Raw genomic sequence first — 25,483 nt, forward strand, 5'->3', positions numbered from 1 at the left:
CTAAATTATCCTTCAATTTGCACAGTTTCTTCAAACTTTTCAAAATAATTTATCATCAAATTGTCATCAAATTATCATTTTTCAGCTCAAATTAATTCAAACTATGATAGCGACTTTCAAATTTTCTGGTCCTGCCAATAATAGTGGCCCGACATTCATATCTTCATAGATTGGAGACATTTGTGACCATACATCCTTGGTCATACACGCATGGTCATACATTGGTGACCTGTCTTGAGGCTGGGCTCACTGGCGGTGGTTTGGCAGTGCTGAAGATGCTCTTCTTTAGACTATTCATCAGAATAGACTGACTCGCTCTAATTTCAGTCAGAGTTTTCTCCGGCCCCTGATTGGTTCACAACGAAAAGAAGCGAGACATAATTGCAGTAGTATATATATATATACATAATTGCTAGTTAGAAAGTCGAATTTTTTCTGAAGAAAAAAAATCAAGCTGAGCACAAATATTCTGTCAAAAATCTCTTCTTTGGTAACCAAACCGACAAAATTAGTAGAAAATTTAGATTGCAACAAAAACAGGTCCCGACTGGAAGTGTAAAACAAAGCATTTTTCGTCTCAACAGAGCTTATTACCACTGAGCGGAAGAAAAAAATGGGAAATCTGAAAAAAATGTATCTTTGTCGAGATTTATTTCAAAAGGATTTTTTAAGCAAGGTAAGCTAATTGAATGCCAATTGACCCTTGCAACAGCACTCTAAAGCGGTAAGAGAGCCGACAAAACCTGAGCAGATAGACGCAGAATCAAAAAACTTTAAGCCATAAAAAACTTAAAAATCCTAACAAAAATTGTTTCAATCCAACAAGAAATAGATAACAACCTTCGTATGATCATTAAACTACTCAAAATGAGGCCGCTGAGCTTAAGTAACCTTAATCAACAACTCCTTCCAACTCAAACAAAAGAAAAAAAAAACAAAAAAAAACTAAAAAACTGAAATATTGAAATCGAAGTTGTTAAATAGATAACAACCAATTTTTTTTTACAAAATGATCAATACTGGTATTAAAAAATCCAGAAGTATCAAAAATTGAACTTGTCTGTTAGGTCACAAAAAAAACCAATTCACCATTTTTAGTCAGCTCTAAAAAAGAGACCATCACTATTGTTAGTCATCCTTAAACAAATATATAAAAGGAAAAGTAGTCTACCACACGATTACAACAACCTTGCTTATCGCAAGTAGTCATCTATCTACTTAAATTAGACTAGAGGGCATTGAAACAACACAAAGTGTTGAGAAAGTTATTGAAAACTATCCAACAAAATGCTCAAAAAGTCATCAACTCCAGTTCACGCAACGACAGTCAGAATTGAAAACAGCATATATATCGCATAAAACATTTATGAAAAGATTTCGGTGATGTGCTTGATTTTTTTCATTGTTTTTACCAAAAAATAGCAATTTAAATGATTTTCATTTTATGTAATTTTTTTGGAAGCGTAAAGCTGAATGATTATTGCATGACTGTTTACTATGGCTTAAGGCACATTCCAAAAAACTTTATAGTTAAAAGTCATTAATAAAAAGTTAAGTAAAAGATTGATGCTGCTTTTTGCATCAAAATTTCAGCTATTCGTTTATAAATGAGTTGTTGCATTGCAGTTATTTGTTTCCGAAAACAACTAAATTAGGCAATAAAAAATGAAAAAGATAAATTGTTTTCATTTTGAAATTTTATTATGGATATTTGTAATTTATTTTTTCAATCAGGTTAAATGGTTTTAAGACTGCAAACTTGCCTGTCGAAACTGTAGAATGTCCCTCGGATAAACAGGAATCACACTTGAATCATGGATCGGTGGCTTGTATGGCATAGACCACGCTGTGGGCACGAATATAGGTTTCAAACTGGAATCATGGCTCTTTTGATTAGGCGTTAGGTCAACTTCAGGTATAGTTGGCGGATGTTGGTTTGTTCTGTTTCCGTTGATTTGATTGGTCGAAAACGGTGTTGATGATGATGAACTTTGTCTGAAGTTATATCTTCTTAGAGGAACTTTTGGACAAATAGGATCTTGGGTCATGTCATCAGTAATTCGTTTAGATCTTGGCGTAGTTGAAGGCTTCACTGAGCTAAAAACGCAACTCCGTTTTCAAAAAACTAAATTATAGGCTATAATAGCAGCCCTGAGGTCTCAAAAAAAAGTTGTAAATTATTGTTACATTTCCAAATTTTTTAGAAAAATTAATTCAATCAATTTGGGTAATCTTAGTCGAAGTGCAGGTAAAAAAAAACAACAAGATATACTCATTCGGATTATTTTTTGGCAACAAAATTTTTGGAAAAAAAAACATCAAAAAACAAAAAAAAACAAGATAAATAAAAATCTCAACCTTTTTCTGTCTTCGCTAAAACTGGAGCTCCTTGAAACCAATTTCTTGCTTCTTGAACTCACTTTTTGTCCAGTCAAACCATAAGTAACACGGGACGAAGCTTTGGGAATATTAGTCAATTTTAAGTCTGGAACCTCTATTCTGATAACCGGATGATCTCGGCTAGACGTCGTTTCAATCACCATTATTCAATTGTATTATGAATTTGTGTGACTACATGTAGTTTTTACTCAAAAAGAGACCATTTAAAAGCAATAGTCGCATAAGCTGTTGATAATCGAGTCAAATGAAAATACGCTGTGCAAAAGATTGAAAAGATTTAGATTAAAAACATTTATTTTGAGTATAGCCGAACAAAGCAACACTCGATCAAAAAAAACTCTTTGAGTTGGCATTAAAAGGTTTCAAATGACAGTGAAAACATAATAACATTCTTAATGAACAAAACGGAAAAAACACTTGCTTAAAACTTCAAAAGCGGCGTCAAAATCTGCTACAATATGAAAATTTTGTGGATTATACCGACCACCATAAAAGAAAATTTTGATTTCAATTGACCGATGATTATTGACTTTAGCACTTTTCAGTGGTTTGTTCGAGTTTTTTGAACTTTTTAAATTCAAACTTGTGCAATTTTGATCCATACAAGTTAAACGAAGTCTGCTCTCATCAGAAGAATGCTTTGAAAGTTTTCCATGACCTAACAAAAAAAAACAAGTAACATAAAAATTTGGTTACGACTCAAATGGCATAATTCTCAAATGGCATAAAAATAAAAAAATTTCCGAAATGGCATAAATTTGATGCAACTGTTACATTGAAAATATCGAGAACAACTTTTTCATGAACAAAGTGAGAAAATTAGTAAAGTTCTCAATTCAAATGTTGATTGGCATTTTATCTTGAAAGTTTTCTATGAAAAAGCAAAAAGCATAAGCTTGCGGATTTTGACAAGCCTCTTGTGATCAATTTTACCGACAACTGTCACTTAAAATATGTTTGGAAGCAATTAATTCCAAATCTCGTTCACATTTTTTCGTTCCTGACTTAATGTTAGAATTGGATGCTTGATACAAAACGTTTGAATTGCTATGATAACTTGAAATTTATGCCATTTGGGAAAAATTTCTTTTTTTTTATGCCTTTTGGGAATTATGCAACTTGGGAACTTACCAAAATTTTGAGCATCGGGCTTCGATGCTTTTCAGATGGTGCAAAGTTTGCTTCATTCTTGCCAGTTATCAAAAACAATAACAGCTGCAAAATGTACAACTTACATAAGGTAAGAATTAGTGAGAAGTTTCTTAATAAAAAAAATGATTGCAAAGTTTTTTATTGATATTTTTTGTCGATTTGACTTTTTTTGCTGCGGCGAAGTTTTGGACCCAAATTTTCTAGCCAAAAAAAGTGGAAAATACTTGGATCAAAAATAACCATGAAATTTCTGAGCAAGTTGTTAAACGTTGTTTACCTGTTGAGTTTTAACATTATTGATTGTCATAATAAAATATTTGCAAAAAGTTTAGTTTTATTGTTTTGAAAATTTACCTAATAAAAAACCTACGTGATCTAACAATGGCAACAAGATTACTGAAGACCATCTGACTGTAATTTTGTAATTTAAGGTAAGCTTTTGCAAAAATTTGAAGAAAAAAAGAATAAAATGTAAAAACTATAAACTAGAGAAAATCATCCTATAAATAACATCAACAAGAAGTCAATAGTCATTCAAAAACATCATTTCTAGTTGAACATAGAAAAATTTCTTTTGATAAATAAAAAATTGGGAAATTTTTGATTTAGAAAAATATAGAAAAACCACTTTTGGTGAGTAGTATATTGGAAAAAACAGGAATACTTTTAACTTTTAAAAGATAGCAATTCAACATTTTGGTAACAGGTTCAAGTTTGAACTTATTTAGTTAAAAGAAATTGTCTTAAGAAACGAGTGAGCGTCTTGTGGAAAAGTTTGCCAATAAAATTTTTTTACGCACATTCAAAATTTTGATGTGAAATGTTTCCGCTAGTCTCACGATGTATCAATTATCTTTTTCAAATCCAGGAATTTTCTCACTTTAAAAGGATTCTCCTGATTTCAGGAGAAGATTGGTTGAAAATATATATATTTTTGAATTAAACTCATGATAATTGCTTTGAAGTTAAATGTTTAATTTCTTTTCCTGACTCCTAAAAAACCCCGGAACTCTCTAAACCCGGGATGGATGGAACCAGATCTAAACTAGAATTCATTATTGGATATGATTCTGATATTTTATCTCTATAAAATATTTAATATTAACCAAATCCGATCCATCTAACTAACAACCCACTTATTTGCAAGTGCTGAAATTACTTGTAATTTCAGCACCAGAGAGATTTGAATTTAACTTAGAAAATAGTTACCTCTCCAAGAGAACTTTAGCAATCGCAATAAGCCAGTATACTCTAGATCTATTGAGCCTAGCACAGATTAGTTAAACACCCTGAGACTAGTAGATATAAGAGTAAGATTAGGATCGGTATTAGACTAAGACGTTGCACGAATCTATCCGGCCGAAAATAAGATAGCGTGACGAGCAGACGGTGCACCCTATCCTAAATTATCAGACATAACTCATCTGGTGCGACCATAAGTCTCGATCAAGACCTTAAAAAAATTAGCTTAGAACTAACAGATAGATTAGAATTAGACAAAAAAATTATCAAAAATGTTACATGATAATAATCTAATTGAAATGTCTCTACGACTCAATAGATCAGAACCGCTATTCCGCACAATAATAGAACAACCAGGCATTGGAAGAAGACCTCGGCCAAGAGACGATCTACGACTACGAAGAAACTTACCATTAAGTTTCATGGTCGTACGACAAAAGCCAGACCAAACTTCTGTATTTAGGATTTTTTTAGTAAAGAATTTAGATTTTCATTTGCAAACATAGAAACCTTGAAAAAAATCTTCAATGATTATTACAGGCGCTAAATCATATTTATTATTGTACAATAACTATTTATAAAACATCTCAAATCGTTTCCTCTAAATCTGCAGTAAAATTTAGAAAGATATCTGAAAAATATATTTATTGAAAGAAAAAATAAAAATTAGTTGACATGATCATTAATTATTAGTATATATAAATCATCCTGGCATCCCCAGCTTCATCACCTAAACATAACAGCAATCATTTAAACCACTAATATCATCAAACACTAAAATTTTTCATCAAATAAATTTAAATTATCTTTAAAGGCTAATCCAAATTTTTACCTTTCTTTCATCTCAACTTGTTCAATCTTAAAATAGATCATCAAGGCTTTCCTTGGATCTTCATTAAAAATTAAAGTAAATCCATTTTATACCATAAAAAGTTATATCCTTATCATCAAGGCATATCCTTGAATCAAACGGAACAATATTATTCTCCCCCACCCAATAATATAAAGTCTAACGACCTCAAACGTCGATTCACTACCCAATCCTTTCAAAGATCCAAGACTAATAGAAATTTTTCAATCACGCTAACCATTCAAATTAAGCTAAATAGTGAAGATTTTCGTTTACTCATCCTTCACTTAATCCCCCCTCTTACCTGACCCAGGCTAAATCTTAAACCTTAGTAAGTATTAAAATAGTATCTAACGAACTACCTTTGTTCTAAGTATACCTGAACCTTGTGGGTCGATTTACTATTCTCCAAACCTTGAACACAATCACTACCCCTAAGTAAGATTAAGTAAGTTAACACCTTAGCTTAGAATAGCCACGAGAAAGTAAAAATCATTCTTCGGAATCGATATATACTTTTCTCTCCAACCCTACATAAAAGACCCAAGTTAGGCTAACCAAAAAAATCGTAAGGACTAATAGTCTAGGATTTTAAAATCACTAATAACAACCTTGCATCCTTCATCCTAAACCTTATGTCACTGAACAATTCAGGAAATAAACAAACAATCGTACTACACAATTGTAAAATAAATAACGAAACATACGATCTTGTAATTACACCGCACAAACAAACAATCGGATATATTCGCACAAAACTTCAAACAATAAAAAGAAAAATTTTAAATAAGCAAAGACAAATTACACGAAAAAAATTTTCAATGCGTAGAAACGCAGTCTCTGAGTCAGAAGTCAGCAATTTAGATGCACTTTACAAACTAAAAGACACAGTAAATAAAAACTATCCAGTTCACGATCAATTATACTTTTCCGTATCAGAAGCTACATCACATTCATCAAAACAAGGAAAAAGAAGAATAAAAAAGATATACAAAAATAAACCAGTACGTTTATACAGTTGGAACCAACCAATCAGACACATTGAACATTACGCACTAACAATCATAAAACGAAAAAATGAGTCAAAGCCCAAGTGACGAAAGTCCAGACGAAGACTCTGTTCTCCCGTTTATCATCATTTCACTCACTGAAGACAGAGGAAAAATACAATTTTCCCATAATCGAATCGCAAATATATTTGAACAAGGGATTAGCCCATGTAAAGCAGAATTCCCAGAAATAAAAATCAAAAGACAAATTGTCGATCATTATATAAAAAGAATATGTAACTTAACACAACAATATGGAATTTACACCATAGAACTCAGTACAGCAAAAAAATTTCATGGCAAAAATGTTATCCAAACAGATGATGTCGTATAGAATTTTCAAAAGTATTCACAGAATACATTAAAAACTTACAACATCAAAATTCACAGAGAGCAAATTCAATTTTCACTAACGATGTTTTGCAATAATTTATAATTATTTATCTATACTAGAAAGAACAGAAACCGAAAGCACATCACCGGTTCAAGTATCAAGACACACAAATGTAAGAAATGAAATTGCCGCATTCTCAAAATTTTTAAACACAATCCGTGAAAATTTTTCAAACAATAAAATTTCACCAAATGTTAAACACGATTTACAAAAAATCTTAGCATGGTTTATAATTGACTATTTTACCCACAATATAGATTTAATTGCACAAGCAAGAAAAAATTTTAGACCCTAAAGTACAAATTATGACACTGCCATTGCCGAAAAATCAGATTACATCTGGGACCTTGATTGGTCTCATCCATTATTCCTGAACATTCCAATAAACATCTCAAGTCAAGCAATCAGTACAATAACTATTCACAAAGATTATGTAAAAGTAATTCCACTTACAATAGATGCAACACCTTTGAACAATAATTCATTTTTACCTGATAGAAGACAAAATAACAGTTTAAATTCAACTCTTGTACAACAAGAAAACTTAAATGGAACTAGAAATCTTACACAACAAGATATTCAAAGACCATCACATTTATAAATGAAGAAATAGTTGAAACAATTGTAACAACTACACAACAAAATATTTCACCAATACATCCAAACCTTACAACGCCAAAACCAAAGACTTCAATATTACCTCAAGTAACATTGCAATTTACAGTTAAACCATCGGTTGCTCCAAATTATTCACATATGGATTACCAAAAATTTAGACCAATGACTAAACCACCACAAAAACAAAGAATATTCACCAGAAGTAATTTTGCAGAACACAATTATATCTACGTAAATAGATCACAAACATCTAAACCTCCTCGTACAAATCCGCATAATCGTTCATTTTCACAACGACAAAATCCCCAACAACAAACATCAAATTTCGTAAATTTTAATGATAACCCACGTATTCTATCAGACCCAAGTGAAAACTATCCATTTTTTCAACAGAACAAAAATAGTAAACAGCCATACTAAAATAAACAAAAAACATCTTACTATACACCTAATTATCATTCATCAGATGATGACGATTTTCATGACCAAAACCATCAACAAAATTTTCAAAACCAAGGCTCCACTCTTATCACGTAAGTCAACCAGATGTTTTTGAACCATATACACGAGAACAACATATGCGACAACCTTGATAAAATCACGAACCTCAAAATAATAATTTTTACTCACAAAACCCAGCAAATACTGATTATTATCAACCAACGCAAAAGCAAAATGAAATACCACTACCATATTATTTGCAACAACATGACATAACAAAAAATCAACTGACAAATTTTTCACAAATGCCAAATGCCGCAGAATTACTACAAATGACTATGAATCCATACCTCATGGGTGGATCATCAAAAACATCAAATAAAACACTAATGGTATTCACAGGCACAGACCCTGAATATTCTGTAGAAGACTATTGAAATGCAGCCACGGCAATTTTAATTTTAAATATCGGACATGAACCAATTGATACACCACTCCATCGAAATTGTATACATAGACGCACAGCGTTAATCCAAGCAACACTTGATGGCGCAGCTCAGAAATGGTTTACAGTTTTACCAATAAACATTAAAACAAATTGGAAAAGATTTACACAAGAATTTTAGAAAATGTTTGATTCTGAAAGAAATAAACAACACCAAAGAGTTTTATGCAATGAAATTCGCAGACTACCAAACGAAACAATTAAACAATTGGCAGTTAGAATCGAAACAATAGTTCGAAAAGCATAATCACTGAACACTCATGATTATAAAACCACGAAAATGACAGAAATTTTAATGATGTCTCTATTACCCCAATTAAGAAAAATAGCTATAAAAAAGAAAGCTTCACATCCCTCATCAATTCAAGAACCAGATTTAGATTTCAGAAAACTAGTTGACAAATTAGAACAAGCAGATATCACAATGAAACTCGAAGAAACAGAAATTTTTAAACTACAATACGTTAATAGAATCGAAACAAATACTACACATATAAACAACATACACGATTCAGATGTAGACCTAACGGAAAAAATCACTGAAATTTTGAACATATATGAGAAAAACCCCAATTTCAACGGTAAACCATCTTTCAAGAAATGGTGTAATTATTGCCGTATATACGGACAAAGCATTGCCGAATGTAGACAAAAACAACAAGATAACCAAAATAAACCGCAAAAGTACAAAGAACCAAATAAATAATTCTATCAATACATGAAAAAGGATCAGAATTTACCAAACAAAAATATACACAGTGATAACAGCTCTGGTAAACCACTCCCAAATAAGGTAGATCACTCCCAAGGTAGATCACCAGAACAATGAAAATCACGAAATTTCTCACAAAATAGATATCGTCGATCAAATAGCCAAAATAACCAGTATAGAAACAACTATTCACGATCAAATTCAAGCAGAACAGAATTTTTTGATACCAGTTTCCATTCAAATTCTAGGAATAGACACTCTTCAAACGATAGATCACGTAACTCATCATACAATAGAAATAGAAACTACTCAAATAACAGAAATAGAAGTTATTCAAACAACAGAAATCAACGTTACCAAAACAATAGATCAAGAAACAATTCCTACAACAGATCTAATTATCAAGGAAACAATAACAATTACTATAATAGGTCACGAAACAACTCACAAAATAGGAATCCCAATCTCCTTATCGAAACAGCAGTCGTTACCCTGATTCCCAATACAATTATTGAAGTAACACACCGAAACATCAGCGACAAATTAATCAGGTACAAACAACTGAAGAAACAACTTCAGATCCCCCTGGTATTGACAATACAGATAGTACCGAACTACAATTAAACCACATTAATTGTGAATCAACAGACAGCGAAAGTGATACAAATAACACTATCTCAGTTAATATGATCACACTCGAAAACGACTACGAACCCATTGTATACGAACAACCCTTTAGTTCACACGTTTACGAAAATCAATCGGAACTTCTTCAAGACTTATATACTATACCCATAAGAAACGATGTATCAGTTGAACAAAATGTAAATGAAATAAATACAGTAGTCAATAAAGAAAAACAATGCTCAAGTACAAATCACATTTACCAAAATATACAAAAAGAACAGCCAAGAGAAAAAATTTGGACAATCCCATTTGTCTTAGAAAGCCCAAAAAGTAAAAAATTTTAACCACCCGATCTTGAAATAGATTTTTTAATTGATTCAGGAGCAGAATCAAATATTATTAACATTCCTACCTGGAATGAAATCAAATCGTTACATCCAATCCTAACACCTATAAAGACAGCCAGTAAAATAGCAACAGCACAAGGCTCAACATTAATAATTTATGGAAAAATCCAACTTTTCCTTGTTTCCACTAGAAAAATGTAACAAAATAAAATACTGAATAAACCATTTGAACAACAAACATTTCACATTACAGACATAAAACACATTATCATTGGCATACCATTTATAACTAAGTATACTCCCACAACAAACATTTTAAATAGCAAAATTCATAAAAAAGAACAAAAAACACATCCTTAACAATCTTTCAAAGATTAAACAAACAACCACCATTCTTCTCCAAATTTTATCCTATTTACAATCAGGAACCAAAACACCTGAAACCACTATCAGGAAATGTATATAACTTTTCAATCAAGCAAGTTCACCAGTACGATAAAGACCAAAACAAACAACATTTCTTTATGTCAGATCATGGATTTAAACCCATCCATAAATTTTTCCGAATCACAATTTCATCAATAAAATATATGAAACATTCAAACTCAGATATTATTTCATTACACGTATATAACAATTCACCATATCAAATAACACTACCCTTAGGACTCTTATGATACTGCGAAACAAATGCTACAACTTCACCCACAAATGAAGTAGCATATCGAGTCAATAATATTTTACAATTACTAGATATATGTCAATCCACAATTCTTGATGAATAATTATCAATAAACAACATAATTTAGCAACGAAAAAAGAAACACTGAATACTTCACAAAAACACCATATTTTAAACCAACGTTTAAAATATCACATTATACGGAAGAACAACAAAAGTTTCTAACAATGTTTAATTTTCAACATTCTCAAAGAACACAAAAAGAATTCGATAAATTAGCCGAACTATTATTAAAATTTCCAACAACTTATGCAAAATCAAAATTCGATGTTGGAAACATCAGTTCACCACTACATTTACCTTTAAAACCTGACGCAGTTTTCAAAAAACAAACAGCAAGTAACGCACCGATACATTTACAAGATAGAGTAAACAGACTACTTCACATTTTGGAACAATATGAAATTATATCACCAGTAAACAAAGAGGAACAACCAAAAGGTAACACCTTTATCAACCCAGTTATCATCTTAGCTAAAGGAGAATCACTAAAATCGTTCTAGATGCTAGATACCTCAATTCACAAATTGACAAAACTAAATGCAATTGGCCCATTGAACCTATTCAAGTATTTCTAACAAAAACAAATGGTAAATAGTTCACAACCGCAGATATGAATAGTGCATACAATCAAATGCCACTAGATGAACAATCACGACGATTAACCCAATTCGTTATTGGAAATCAACAATACGAATTCAATAGATTATTCTTGGGAATTTTCATAGGACCAGCAGCTTTTTCAGCTTTTATGAGTAAAATTTTTAGACCACTTATACTCAAAAAACATGCAATCACATACTTAGATGAGGTTTTTATGCAGTCACAAACGAAAGACGAAATGTTTATAGTTTTAGAACAAAATCATCAAATACTCAAAAATGAAAACATGATAGCAGCCCCAGACAAATCACATTTTTTCCTAACACGCGTAAAATTTCTTGGCCACATTATCGAAAGAAACACTATAACTCCATTGAAATCACAAACACACGCGATTCAGAAACTTCAACCACCCACAAATAAAAATAAAATACAAGAATTCCTTGAAATTCTAAATTTCTTAAGTAAATATGTATACAAAATACAATTATACTTAAGACCTTTCTATAACATCCTTAGACAACAAAATAACTTCGAATGGACTAACGAAAATCAAACAAAATTCGAAGAAAATAAAAATTGTTAACAGAACAAATATCAAATACAATCCCAGATCCAAATCAACCATTTTACGCAATGTGCGATGCTTCAAATTTTGGCATCGGCGCAGCATTGCTACAATCACACAGTGCAACAAACAAAATGAATCTTATATCTGCATATTTTCGCTTATTTACACAAGCTGAACTACGACTCTCTACTCTCATGAGAGAATGCCCAGCTATAATATACACACTACCGAATATGAATTTCTGATACTTGGATCTAAACATCCAACAGTTCTATTTACAGATCATAAACCTATTAAATTTCTTTTTACACAGAAGTCAAACCCAAACCATAGAGTTTACAGATTTCAATTATTTTTAATGAAATTCCCAAACTTACATATAGTTTGGACAGCAGGAAAAAATCTTGCACCACCATTATCGTGTACTACATTAAGTAGAATTACACCTCCTGAACTACTTACACGAAAAACCACAGTTGAAATACCACAAAATATTAAATTCTACCTTGCAAAAAATGAAACATCACCAAGATTAGAGTGCAAATACGCAGTAAAAACTGATATAGATCAGTCACAAATAAATAACTTACATTATTTCCCACTCTATTTAGACTGTCAAAACAACCACTATGAAGCAGATCTATTAGGAACATCCACATTCAAACCAATTCCTTATTCACATTGGATTAAAAATAGTACTCAACAAAAAACAATCAAACAACAACCACACCAAAAATAACACCTTTCCATTGATAGAAAAAGAAAACTTAACTGACAAAATAAATTTATCAGGACCACCAATAAATGATTCAAAATACACAATAAATCAAGTTTTTGATCTCTATCACCCACTCGACACAATTCCTTCGTGAAAATTAGAAGTTGAAAATAATTTTCTACCACCAACAGAAAAAATTACACTACAGTTATTACAAAATATCAAAAACTTTGATCCCGTAATTCGACAACTCAAATCATGGCACAAGTATAAACAAAACCAACAAAGGCTGATACAACAATCTTAGGAAACAAAACACTCCTCCGATACTTTAGAAAAAACAATAATACAACTATTAATGAAACTACAGACCTTTTAGAATACCAAACACCCGATTTTAAAGTACCCTGTCTCCCCCTCAGCATGATGCTGATAGCAATTAACATATCCCATACACAACATACAAAAGAACACTCAGGATCAGAAAAGACATATTGAAATTTTACACAAAATGTTTACTCCCCAAATGCACCAATTTGGATTAAAGTATTATGCAACGATTGCATAAAATGTCAATTAAATAAACCTTATCCAAATCAAAAACAAATAGCAACAAAACAAGATTTTAAAGGACAAAATCTATATTTCAATCATAGAATCTCATTCGACACAAAAGGACCACTTTCACCATCCTCCGAAGGAAAATCTTATATTATGGTAATTCTTGATGCATTTACACACTACGTAGCACTCAACCCAGTACCACATTGTAATGCTTATTACGCATACACAACACTTTACGATCATTGGATAGCTAATTTTGGACTACCAGAAATACTAATCACAGATAATGGAACAGAATTCATTAATAACTAAATCATCACATTATGCCACCTGAATGATATTGAACATAAACCACCTACATCTCATGCACGTTGGACAAATGGATTGGTCGAAGGTATGAACCGTTCACTACAAGAATATCTTAGATGCATCCTTAATGGAAATGATACAAGAAACACTGAATAGTCAACAGATGTAAAATTATTCCCATTATCCTATAATTCACAAATTACAACAGCTTTAGGAATGTCACCATACGAAATGGTTTTTAATCAAAAGCCACGAAAACCAATCATGTTTACAGCAAACGCTCATAAAAATGCTCAAGGTTATTGTCAACCCAACAAAGATTGAATATCTATACCCCTACCCTTACACACACATGATGAAGACCACTTTCATCATCCACAAATTTTGAAATTAGCTTCCGGTACACATACTAAATGGATTTTAAAAATGATAAAAAAAAACACAGTGAAATCTACCAAAAAGTAACAAAAAACTGTTACAAAGGCAAAATATAAATAACCAAATTAATTCACGCTTCGTGCCAGCCAGAGACTTAAAAATTGGAACAATCGTTTTAATATCTAATTTTAATACACAAAAAAGAATATCCAAAAAATTATAACTACTTCGAAAAGGACCATACCAAATAATTGATCAACCTACTGAAGTAACATACAAACTTACTGACTCCAGCAAGAAGGAAATCATAAAACACCGTAACAACCTTTTACCTTATTATCCGAGGGAATACGCACTTTGCGAATTAACTCAATTATATTCTTTCACAGGTAAACACATCGTTCAAAATAACCCACAAATAGAACAAAATCAAAACGTTAATACCACAAAAAATACAAAAACAATTCAACAGCAAAATATAGACCCACAAAGATCAAACACACCAGAACCAAAAATACCTCAAAAAGAAAGCAAAAATAGAAGTTGCAGCAAAAAATAATTTCCTTTATGTTAGTTTTTCTAATTTTTCTCGATGTTTTTATCACAAAATTGCGCTAAACAGGCTGATCTTCGAAATGGCATTCGATGAAGTTTTGCGCAAAATTACTTTTCCTACCCTGGAAACCCTTAGATTGCAAAATCTTGGAGGAATATCTTGAAATTTTTAGTTTGCGTAATAAATATTCCTCTCAAGCTCACTAAAAAATTGAAGAAATTTTTTCCTGGTTGCAATTTTTTGTTGAATTTGTCAAAAAAATCATTAATATAAGTATTGAAGTGTCAACATTGAAATTGTTACGACCCCTATAGTTTTTATGCAAAATAATCAATTTGATACAGATTTTAAACAAATTATATACAGATTATCTACATATTATCTACATATTATCTACAGATTATCTACATATTATCTACATATTATCTACAGGTTTTTTTGTTAAAAATTATTTACTGACTATATGCAGATTATCTACAGACCTACAGATTATATACAGTTTTTTTCGTGTAAGGATTATATACTGACTTTATGCAAATTATCTACATATTAAATACAGGTTTTAGTAAAGCCTGTATATAATCTGTAGATAATCTGCATATAGTCAATATATAACCCTTATACAAGAAAACCTAAAGTTAATCTGAAGATAATCTGTATATAATCTGTATAAAATCTATATCAAATTGATTATATTGCCTAAATACTATTGGGGTCGTAACACTTTCAGTTTTGACTATTCAAAATTTATATTAATGATTTTTTTTGACAAATTCAAAAAAAAATTGCAATCAAGAAAAAAATTTTCCTCATTTTTATCGTGAGCTGAACTCACTTGAGGAAAATTGGTTACGCAAATTACAAGTACACAATAGAGAAGTCGATTGGTTTGGCACAAAAACCCAATTATTTTCGGTGGAAAAAAAAACTGATTAAATTGAAAAAAAAGTCGATGACGATAACTTGCCGAGTCTGATGATTTAGACGCCGACTGCACATCACTATTATTCGATCTTTGTTTCCAAGACACTTTTTCCCGATCGAGTTCCGCTGTATTGGCTTAGTTGTGGTGTCCATTTTTGTCATGGTCATCACATGATGACGAAGGACACTCATTATTATCTGAGTGTCCTTCCGTCATCACTATAGACAATTGTAGCACAACTGCTGTCAAAAGATCGGTGTCGTTTTCTTTTCTTGTAACTCGCAAATATCTATATACGCAGATGAATGCTGGACAGCTAGTCTGACGTCATTTTGCGTCATTTTGAGTCATATTTGTCATCGTGTTTGATTTGTTGCCCCCGTGCATATTTGAGCTAGCGGACTTCGAGTGGTGATCGTATGCTGAAGATACAAGTCCTGTACGAAAAACTAAAGAACTATTTTTCAAAAACAATTAATACCAGAAGATCGAACACCCATTTTTGCATCATATGTTCTGCAATTTAAAAAAGATTATTAAATGCCTGCGTTATAAGAAAAATCAAAAGTACTCTTAATGTCTTCTAAGAGTACCATGCCGCTGACTATAATATTTACCTGTGGCTGAGTTTCTCCTGCTATGTTGGTACGCAGCAACAAGAGTTGCATGGTCTTGTACCAAAGATGAGGCCGTGGAAATATCAGCTAAAGAACCAGAAAATAAGCCACACAAGGTTTTCACTTTGACCTTCTTCATTGCGGCCGGATTCGTAGCCAGGAAACTCTGTGGAAGTCTGTGTTGAAAATGGTCTTCGATTGGCGTCTCTCGTTCATGTATTGGCTGTCGGGCGCTGACGCATCCTTTATTGTATTCAATAGGACTCATTGCTTGGTGATTTTCCTGTGTTTCTCTCCAATTTGTAACGTGTATTTTCATTGTCATTTGAAATTGCATTCGGATTGCGTCTCTACTTCTGTTGAGTTTTTAAATTCAGTGCGTTGAAGTCGCATCCATTACGTATGAACTTCAGCAACGCTGGTCGACTGATTTGCTGTTGTATCTTGGCTTGTAAAATTCCCACTCGCATTGTGCCTAGCAACACCATACTCACGTGACTTTCTACTAAGTGCTCAAGCTACGGATTATACTGTAGACTTCCTTCTATGGCTGTCTCCAGCATATATAACTCAGCTTCGTTTGCATGATTTGTTCAGCTGTGATGTCGTAAAATTCCCTGGAAGCGGAGGCGATGTCAGTTAGGAACGGCAACTGATTCATCTGGATGTTACTATCTTTGTCCACATTGATGGTTGTAGACACTGGGCGACCATGTTGGCCAAGATGACTGCAATTAGCACCGGAAGAGAGTGCGCAATATGAACTGTCAGTTCGAAGACGATGGCTGATGTTGATATAGCTTCTCGGTTGGATCTCGACGACCCCAATTCGGTCTGGAAACCAGTAATGGAAGAACTCCCCGACTATCCGACCGAAGCCAGCCCCAATGGGAAAAGTGTGCAAACAGATACCGCTAGGGATTGGCATGGTCACGGCAAGAGCGGAAAGGACGAATTTGGAAGCAACAAACAATCTGAGACAGACGAAGATTCCACTTGGTTCAGTGTTCCAGTGACTCAACGTCTAAACAAAGTAATGACTTCACAACTTAATTTTAACTCACTAAGTCTCCTCAATCAAAACTAACCTTCAGAAAGTACACGAAAACTTTACTCTGCAATTGCAGTATCCCGAGAGATATACACGCCTTTAAAAGGTTTATGAAAAAACTGCAAATCGCACCAAGAAAACTTCTCCTGTTTAGGTAAAATTACATTAAAAAATTTTTAATTTGAAAATAAAACGTCTTAATATTCTTTAAAAATTCCTGCTTTAGTAATACCTTTCCTTTTTCTTTACCTCTTCCTGTTCAAGAGTGAGTAGAGTACCGGTCCCGGGCGGGGAATTCCAGGCGAAGTTAGAGATCAGACTGTAAATACTCAAATTGTAGATAACGCAGATTTTAATCCGTCGGACCATCCAGATGTAATTATGGACCCTGTAAATAGAGAATGTTGTCAAAAGGGATCTCAACGGGAAAACTGTTGCTGAAGAGAGCTGTAATTGTGTGCTCATTGTCGGCTTACATGACTACCAACTGGAAAACTAGTACCCCTATTACTGCACTAAAAATATCCCTCCAATAGTTACGCACTGCAAGCAAAGTATGTGGCCGTGACTTCTATGCTGAACAGCACCCCACCTAAAAAGGACTACCGATACAACCATAACTGAAACTACTTTTTCTTTACTTTTTTGATACGAAAAGTTTTCTAGTTTTTGATGGTTCCGTACTTAGATTTACAGAGTCTCATTACTTTGAAACCTTCTCAGTTTCAATATCACCCGATAGTTATCTCATCTCAGTGCAATTTGATTGTCATTCAACATGGAATCGGTTATTTAGTCACATTTACCAATCAAACTAACTTGTGGTTTGTATAAAAACTGGACCAAGTTAACAATCTCACCCCTAAATCAATTTAGGGAGGGGATCGTTCACTTGCTTAAACGTAATACTTTTCAGCCAATCAGATTTGAGCATTGTGCATACAAGCTTTACTGCTTGATTTTACCATTTAACTTAAGGTGGGAGAAAATTCACATATTCCTAAATATTGAGAAGCTTGAGCACAAAAGACGTCACTAAACAAATGGAGCAGCAAAATTGCACGCATTTCCTACTGCACACGCGCCTGCCAGCATCCCTGTGTTGCGAGTGGAATTGCGGTAGACACGTCTTGGAAGGAAGTGACGGCGGAGCTGAGCTGGGTTGCTGCCATGCACGCCACGTGGACAAACGGACCCTTCTTGCCGATGGGCATGCCACTGCCCAGAACTATTGTCAGTCCAATCTAAATTGAAACATTCTCAGTCTCTTCAAGCTTTACCCAACACAGTATAATCACCTAATGATACCCCTACATTTTCTTTACATTTTTGATAAGAAAAGTTCTCTAGTTTTTGATGGTTCCGTACTTGGATTTACAGGCTGTCAGTTAACTACATATACTTTTGGTGCATCTATAAAATCGGAGTACATTCAGGGTCGATCTTTAATAAACTAACCCAATCTGTTTTTTTTTCAAAACAGAAAAAAATGAGTGAATCGAATGTTTTTGATTCATATAAAAGACGGCATGTTTTAACTAGGAATGAGCTATGGGAGTTAACTGACTTTATTTGAAATGAAAGTTTTAAAGCTGAGGTATTAGTTGAGAGTGACTCCCCTGATGATGGTTTTCAACTCCGGGATACAACTTCCTACTGCATTGGGTTCAACCAAGAGCACAAATACAGTCGCAAATGTGATGAAAATGAGCGGGTGCAGCACCCACACGTCATACTGGGCACCTACACTGCCTGAAAATCGAAGAGCTCGAAATTGCTTTTTGATTGGTTAGATTTGCAAACTAAAGAATAGAAAATTGATTCAAACTTACCTTTCACTACATAGTACACTATGACGTGTGCTTGCTGGAACTTCAAAATTGCGTAATCCAATGCAAAAGAAAGACACGCATCCACTCTTCGCCAAAACCCTCTCGGATTTTGGATCCACAGAAGCGCAGAGATCTCGTGGTCTTCTCCGAGTGTATACAACTCAACAGTTTGCCTCGTTTACTCCTGTGTGTTCTTGTTAACTACCCCCCCCCCCCCATGATACTTTGTAACGAAACTCACCCCCCCCCCCCCCAATAAAGAAAGAATCGAACAGTTAAGCATATACGAAATTTGTACCATGTTATCATTCTCCACTATTGCAATAGGGGGGATCCCTCCTGTGTTCTTTGAAAGACAGTTTTTATCAGATGATGTCTGAATGGGAGGGTTGGAGTTTTCCATGCTCTTCCACGATCTCCTTCCCGTATGGACTGCAAGCGACGTGATTGTCTCTCCAAAGAGTCTCTTGCTCCTCCGAATTGCAGCTCTTCCACGATCTCCTTCCCGTATGGACTGCAAGCAACGTGATTGTCTCTCCGAAGAGTCTCTTGCTCCTCCGAATTGCAGCTCTTCCACGATCTCCTTCCCGTATGGACTGCAAGCGACGTGATTGTCTCTCCGAAGAGTATCTTGCTCCTCCGAATTGCAGCTCTTCCACGATCTCCTTCCCGTATGGACTGCAAGCGACGTGATTGTCTCTCCGAAGAGTCTCTTGCTCCTCCGAATTGCAGCTCTTCCACGATCTCCTTCCCGTATGGATTGCAAGCGACGTGATTGTCTCTCCGAAGAGTCTCTTGCTCCTCCGAATTGCAGCTCTTCCACGATCTCCTTCCCGTATGGACTGCAAGCGACGTGATTGTCTCTCCGAAGAGTCTCTTGCTCCTCCGAATTGCAGCTCTTCCACAATCTCCTTCCCGTATGGACTGCAAGCGACGTGATTGTCTCTCCGAAGAGTCTCTTGCTCCTCCGAATTGCAGCTCTTCCACGATCTCCTTCCCGTATGGACTGCAAGCGACGTGATTGTCTCTCCGAAGAGTCTCTTGCTCCTCCGAATTGCAGCTCTTCCACGATCTCCTTCCCGTATGGACTGCAAGCGACGTGATTGTCTCTCCGAAGAGTCTCTTGCTCCTCCGAATTGCAGCTCTTCCACGATCTCCTTCCCGTATGGACTGCAAGCGACGTGATTGTCTCTCCGAAGAGTCTCTTGCTCGTCCGAATTGCAGCTCTTCCACGATCTCCTTCCCGTATGGACTGCAAGCGACGTGATTGTCTCTCCGAAGAGTCTCTTGCTCCTCCGAATTGCAGCTCTTCCACGATCTCCTTCCCGTATGGACTGCAAGCGACGTGATTGTCTCTCCGAAGAGTCTCTTGCTCCTCCGAATTGCAGCTCTTCCACGATCTCCTTCCCGTATGGACTGCAAGCGACGTGATTGTCTCTCCGAAGAGTCTCTTGCTCCTCCGAATTGCAGCTCTTCCACGATCTCCTTCCCGTATGGACTGCAAGCGACGTGATTGTCTCTCCGAAGAGTCTCTTGCTCCTCCGAATTGCAGCTCTTTCTGAGAGTGGCATCCAAACGAAACAGTCGAGGAGTATTCCAACCCACCCTTGCCATGTGTTAAGTCAACACCCCCACTCACGTTTCCACTTCCGCCAAACTGCTCAGCAAAAAGAAATGGCATTGAAACTTGGGTCTTTTCCGTTATACGGCCCAAAAACTATTCTTTTTGCTATTTGGTAAGTTTATTATCTTGATGCTGGAATCTAATTGGTTGAAATTAATATCAGCGAAAAAAAGGCCAAAAAAATTAAAAGCTCAATCAACATTTTGAGAATTTGGGCCGTATAACAGAAAAGACTCCAAAACTTCGCTCACTAAAAAAATCAATTAAATTTAAAAATATCTACAAAATAACGGACCTTAAACACCAGCAGCATCTTGAGTGAAAACACAAAATGTTCCAAGATTAAGACTCATTTTTCAGTAATCCTTGAGATCCTGTAGTCTGAATCAAATCATATTCCACGTAAAATTGGATTTAAACTGCCATTTGTCAGAAAGAGTATTTTGAGGTCAATGAACTTAGTCCATTTCTTTGTCAAAACAATGCTGGAAAAAAATTGAAATATACTGGTTGGATGAACCCAAACAACAGTTAATTGCTAGAAGCATGATTGGACTCGAATCTAGCTTGAGCCAAGGAAAGCAAACCATTATATACATGCTTCCAATTATGAAACTTGAATCACTAATATATTAGAAAATACGAGAATGAAAAAGAATTTGAAAAAAACCCAATATTTCCGAGTTTAGCGAAACCCAATATTTTCAGCTGAATGTTTTGAAAGAGGTTTTAAGGCATCGGATTTTCAACTCATGACCTTCAAAACCGGAAACATATAAACTCACTCTCTGCGATTGACTGGATCTGGCTGTCGAGATTCCATCTGTCACCTGCTCTTCTGTTGAGTCGGCGAAGCTACCCGCACTGACAGAAATGGTTTCCGGTCGATTTAAATGGATTTAAAATCGATCCAAATCGATTAACCATGTACATTTTACGAACTTAAATGGATTTTAAATCGATTTAAATCGATCTTTTTGCGCATTTTAAATCGATTTAAGGGTCTAAAAAATCAGTTCAAATCGATTTCGATGGATTTTCCGACTCACTAAAATCCATCCGAATCTCACTTAAATCTATCAGAATCTCACTTAAATCCATTTTAAATCAATTTAAATCGATCTTTTTGAAAATTCTAAATCAATTTAAGTGTCTGAAAAATCGATTTAAATCGACTTCGATAGATTTTCCGACACACTCAAATCGATTATTTTGCTAACACGGCAAAAAAAACATACCCTTTAAAAAAATTGATGCATTTTTTTTATTTTCAATTTTTTAAACATAAATACTCGTGCCAGATGTTATAGAATTCAATAAAATGATCCACATAAATCAGGTTTTAAACTCAAAAATTTGCAATGAAATCACAGAAAACCATTGTTAATCAGATTATGGGCAAAATTTAACAAACCAGAAAAGGGTCAGGTAAAATTAAATTGCGATCTCAATAATATGCAATAAAATCGTAGAAAATTATGAAATTAAATCAGATTTTAAGCAACAACTTATGAAACGAATCAAGAAAAGGGTCAATATAGATCAGTTTTTGAACTCACTGAAAGCAAGAAAATCAAAGAATTTTATCGATATTTTGGTCATTTTGTTGGTCTTTTTTATGCTTCAATACGCTATGGATGTAAAATGAAAATTGATAGGCAAGAAATAAATACAATAAAAATTTGAAACTGATGAAACTCGAATGAAAAAAATTGATTTAAATCCGTTTTAATCCCCTCAAAAATAAAAACAAATTCAGACTGGAAAAAATGCATTTAAATTGATTTAAAATCGATTTAGATCAATTTTTTTAGCTGGGATTCAAGATCAATTTAAATAAATTTTGAATCGATCCAAATCAATCTTCATCTTTTTTATTTAATCTTCGTACTTTTTTCATACTAAAATCGATCTAAATTAATCAACGTACTTTTTTTCATATTAAAATTGATCCTTATCCTTTTCTGTCAGTGCGGGTATTCGTTCGACCTCTCGATGACATCAGTAGAAGATTGTCCTTACACACTCTAAAAACTTATCGAGTTAATTTTTCCGACAAGTTATCGTGTGATGCAAAAAATTGTGTAAAACACAGAAATTTTCAAAATATCGAATGATTTTACACAATAAAAAATAACAGCGTGTTGCAGCGCAAATGTAAGCGAGAGTATGCATGCATATAAATGTAAATGTAAGCGAAAGTATAAATTGAACCAAATTGTAAATGTATATAGGGACAGTAGCCGAGCGTATACAGGGTGCGTCCCGGCGGGTTCGGCGCCGGTTCGAATCCCGCCTAGGTCATTTCCTTTCTAGAACTCAAAAATCCCCGAACTTGATGGGACGATCCGTAACCAGATTCGAACCCCCCCAAAAAAACCTATTTTAACCGTCTTCTCGCTCTAATTTGGTTCAGCCTTGATTAAGGCTGACCTTTAAAAAGAGCAATATGTCTCAAGGACAAATACTGGCCATTTTTGCAGCTTGCTTTGGGTTATGCTGATGTTTTGTGGCCGATGTAACCGATGATAAATTTTGCTAAAAATTATCGTTATGTTTTCAAAATTCCGGAGTTATTTTGCCGAGAAAATGCTCATTAATTCAAGTGTTTAAAAACCGTTTTTTTAAACGAATTGTGGAGATTGACACGCACACCGTGTGCTAAAAAAATCGTGAGAAAAATCCAATTTTGCAAAAATACTTACTTGATTCATTATCAAGGGTTTTTTCGAATTGCATTTTAAAAATTGAACCTAAAACGATATTAAACGCTTTTTTGAAGTCTAAAAAAACGTTAGACAAGCCAGATTAGAATTCATAATTTTTAAAAACTTACTCATTTATATCTATCACTCCAATTTTTTTGTATCACTTTAATATAGTAATTACTATTATACTCATTTGCTCCTGCTTAAAAAAACAAAGAAAAAACCAGAAAAAATCCAGGTATCAGAAAACAGGGCAAAAGTTTGAGGACTAAATTGTACAAAACTTGTTTTAATTAGTCGCTTTACGTATGCAAACTTGAAACTCATCTGTACCAGTTGCTCAAGTCGACTCACTCGCCCAATTTTTCACTCAAACTCGCCCACTCAACTTGTTTTGTGTTCACGGTGACTTTAATGCTGCATCTTAACGCTTCTCAATTTTTTTGCTCTGTTCAAATTAAACTTGCTCAACTATTTATAATCATGTGCCGACACAAAAAAAAATCGTGCACATTCGCACGATTTATCTGTGCAAAAAGAACACGATTTTGTAACCTTTTACATGAATTTTTTGTATATTTGCACAGATGAAAAATAATTTATCGTGAAAAAGAAATTTATTTCACACAATAAACCGCGTAATTTTTACACGAAACATCAGTTTTTTACGTAAAAATTACACAATTTGTCATGTAAAACAATTTTTTTATTCGTATCTTAACACGATTACTCGTGTGTTTTTTACACGACAAATTTCTGGTTGTAGTGTAAAAAGTACACAATTTATTGTGTAAACCATACAAAAAAATTGTGAGAATTCACACGAAAAAAATCATGTAAATGGCTACAAAATCGTGTCTTTTTTGTACCAAAAATTCGTGTGGATATACACAGTTTTTTGTGTGTTAGCACACCGCACAGTTTCAGAGTGTCAGAGTGAGACTGAAACAGGGAGCACAAATAAACTATCTATTACAGAATAAATGAGTAACATCCAAAGTCTAATCAACCGTGCAATCTCTCCGCCTAAAGGACCTATCGTAGAATGTCCTCCCAAGCAAGTAAAAATATGGAAATTAATTATGTATAAAACATGCATTTCATACAAACGCACCAATAAAATTGGTTTTTACTTTTTTTATGGGTGATTGCATTTATCTGCTCTTAATTAGACAAATTATACAAATGTTTCAGTTCAATTTTCTTAAATTGAATAGTAGGTAACTTGTACGGTTGATCTCCAAAGTCTACAGTGCATAGCAAAGACCCAAAATTTCAGACTACATTTGAAAAACATATGCTACACCGTCTTTTCTGCTTCATTCGCAGATCGCAAATTCACAAGCGTATTATTTTATCTGAAGAGTAACTTGGTGTTACCATTCCCGGGATGACCAAAAATACTAGTCATACAAATTCCATATATGGAAAAATGCCAGTCATACACTTTCCATGCAATTCCATACGTACAGAAAATTGCATGAAAGGTCTATGATTAGTATTTTTTTCGTATATGGAAATTGTATGACTGGCATTTTTTCATATAGGGAAAGTGTATGACTAGCCTTTTTTCATATATGGAAATTGAAAATTTAGAAACTTTTCATATATGAAAATTTTATGACAAGCATTTTTTAACAATTAGAAATCCAGCAAAATGAGGCAAAAAAAACTACTTTAATTCCCATCCCATACGACGAGCACTCTCTGAACAGAGAAGAAAAAACCAGAGAAAATTGATTTCTCATAGTCAATTCTCCTCACACACTGAGAAAGCAGAGCATTTCTTAATCTTTTCTTAGGGGGACTCCAAACCAGGAGGGACTGCCTCAGAAAAATTAAGAAAAAAAACCTGTTAGCTAGCTGAGTAATCCAAAACAGGAAACAGTCCACCAGAAGCATCAATATTCTGGACTTCTTCTCTTCCAATCACATCTGACATCAACAT

General features: G+C 34.0%; 3 protein-coding genes across 5 annotated transcripts in view; 1 reads left to right on the plus strand and 2 right to left on the minus strand.

The window, feature by feature from the left end:
- On the minus strand, window positions 1-19,392 carry LOC134848255 (uncharacterized). Of its 3 annotated transcripts, XR_010162914.1 has the most exons (7): window positions 19,204-19,392; window positions 18,413-19,123; window positions 17,621-17,759; window positions 16,321-17,344; window positions 15,746-16,125; window positions 1,764-2,097; window positions 1-346 (listed from the first exon to the last, which is right to left on the minus strand). XR_010162914.1 is itself a non-coding variant. In XM_063865641.1 (6 exons), the coding sequence occupies exons 4-6, from the start codon at window positions 15,892-15,894 to the stop codon at window positions 215-217; spliced, it is 615 nt and encodes a 204-aa protein (XP_063721711.1). In that variant the 5' UTR covers window positions 15,895-16,125; window positions 16,321-17,344; window positions 17,621-19,123; window positions 19,204-19,392; the 3' UTR covers window positions 1-214. The 3 variants fall into 3 exon arrangements, 2 of the variants coding, with proteins under 2 accessions (XP_063721711.1, XP_063721710.1); XM_063865641.1 differs by having other exon boundaries at window positions 17,621-19,123; XM_063865640.1 differs by lacking the exons at window positions 15,746-16,125; window positions 16,321-17,344; window positions 17,621-17,759; window positions 18,413-19,123; window positions 19,204-19,392 and adding an exon at window positions 2,359-2,676.
- LOC134848877 (uncharacterized) overlaps window positions 1-25,483 on the plus strand; it is a 572,430-nt gene that overhangs the window by 44,177 nt on the left and 502,770 nt on the right. The gene's annotated exons all lie outside the window — the stretch shown is intronic.
- Window positions 18,442-25,483, minus strand: LOC134848083 (uncharacterized). The gene is made up of 7 exons (XM_063865424.1): window positions 25,388-25,483; window positions 22,817-22,854; window positions 21,613-21,665; window positions 19,477-20,860; window positions 19,204-19,344; window positions 18,987-19,123; window positions 18,442-18,615 (listed from the first exon to the last, which is right to left on the minus strand). Exons 1-7 carry the CDS (start codon window positions 25,435-25,437, stop codon window positions 18,442-18,444), a joined length of 1,977 nt encoding a protein of 658 aa, XP_063721494.1. The 5' UTR covers window positions 25,438-25,483.

This window comes from Symsagittifera roscoffensis, chromosome 6, assembly GCF_963678635.1.
Source record: "Symsagittifera roscoffensis chromosome 6, txSymRosc1.1, whole genome shotgun sequence".
Taxonomy (NCBI): Eukaryota; Metazoa; Xenacoelomorpha; order Acoela; family Convolutidae; genus Symsagittifera; species Symsagittifera roscoffensis.

Bases quoted from the DNA above. Each gene is read 5' to 3' on its own strand.
- LOC134848255 (XM_063865640.1), bottom strand. From the start codon at position 2,543: ATGGTGATTGAAACGACGTCTAGCCGAGATCATCCGGTTATCAGAATA. The intron at 2,098-2,358 runs GTTGAGATTTTT...TTGCGTTTTTAG, and splicing joins TTTAGCGAAGACAGAAAAAG to CTCAGTGAAGCCTTCAACTA. The intron at 347-1,763 runs GCAAGTTTGCAG...TGAACCAATCAG, and splicing joins ACATTCTACAGTTTCGACAG to GGGCCGGAGAAAACTCTGAC.
- LOC134848083 (XM_063865424.1), bottom strand. From the start codon at position 25,437: ATGCTTCTGGTGGACTGTTTCCTGTTTTGGATTACTCAGCTAGCTAAC. The intron at 21,666-22,816 runs GTCGAACGAATA...CCGACTCAACAG, and splicing joins TCTACTGATGTCATCGAGAG to AAGAGCAGGTGACAGATGGA. The intron at 20,861-21,612 runs GTGAGTTTATAT...TTTGCTGAGCAG, and splicing joins GATCCAGTCAATCGCAGAGA to TTTGGCGGAAGTGGAAACGT.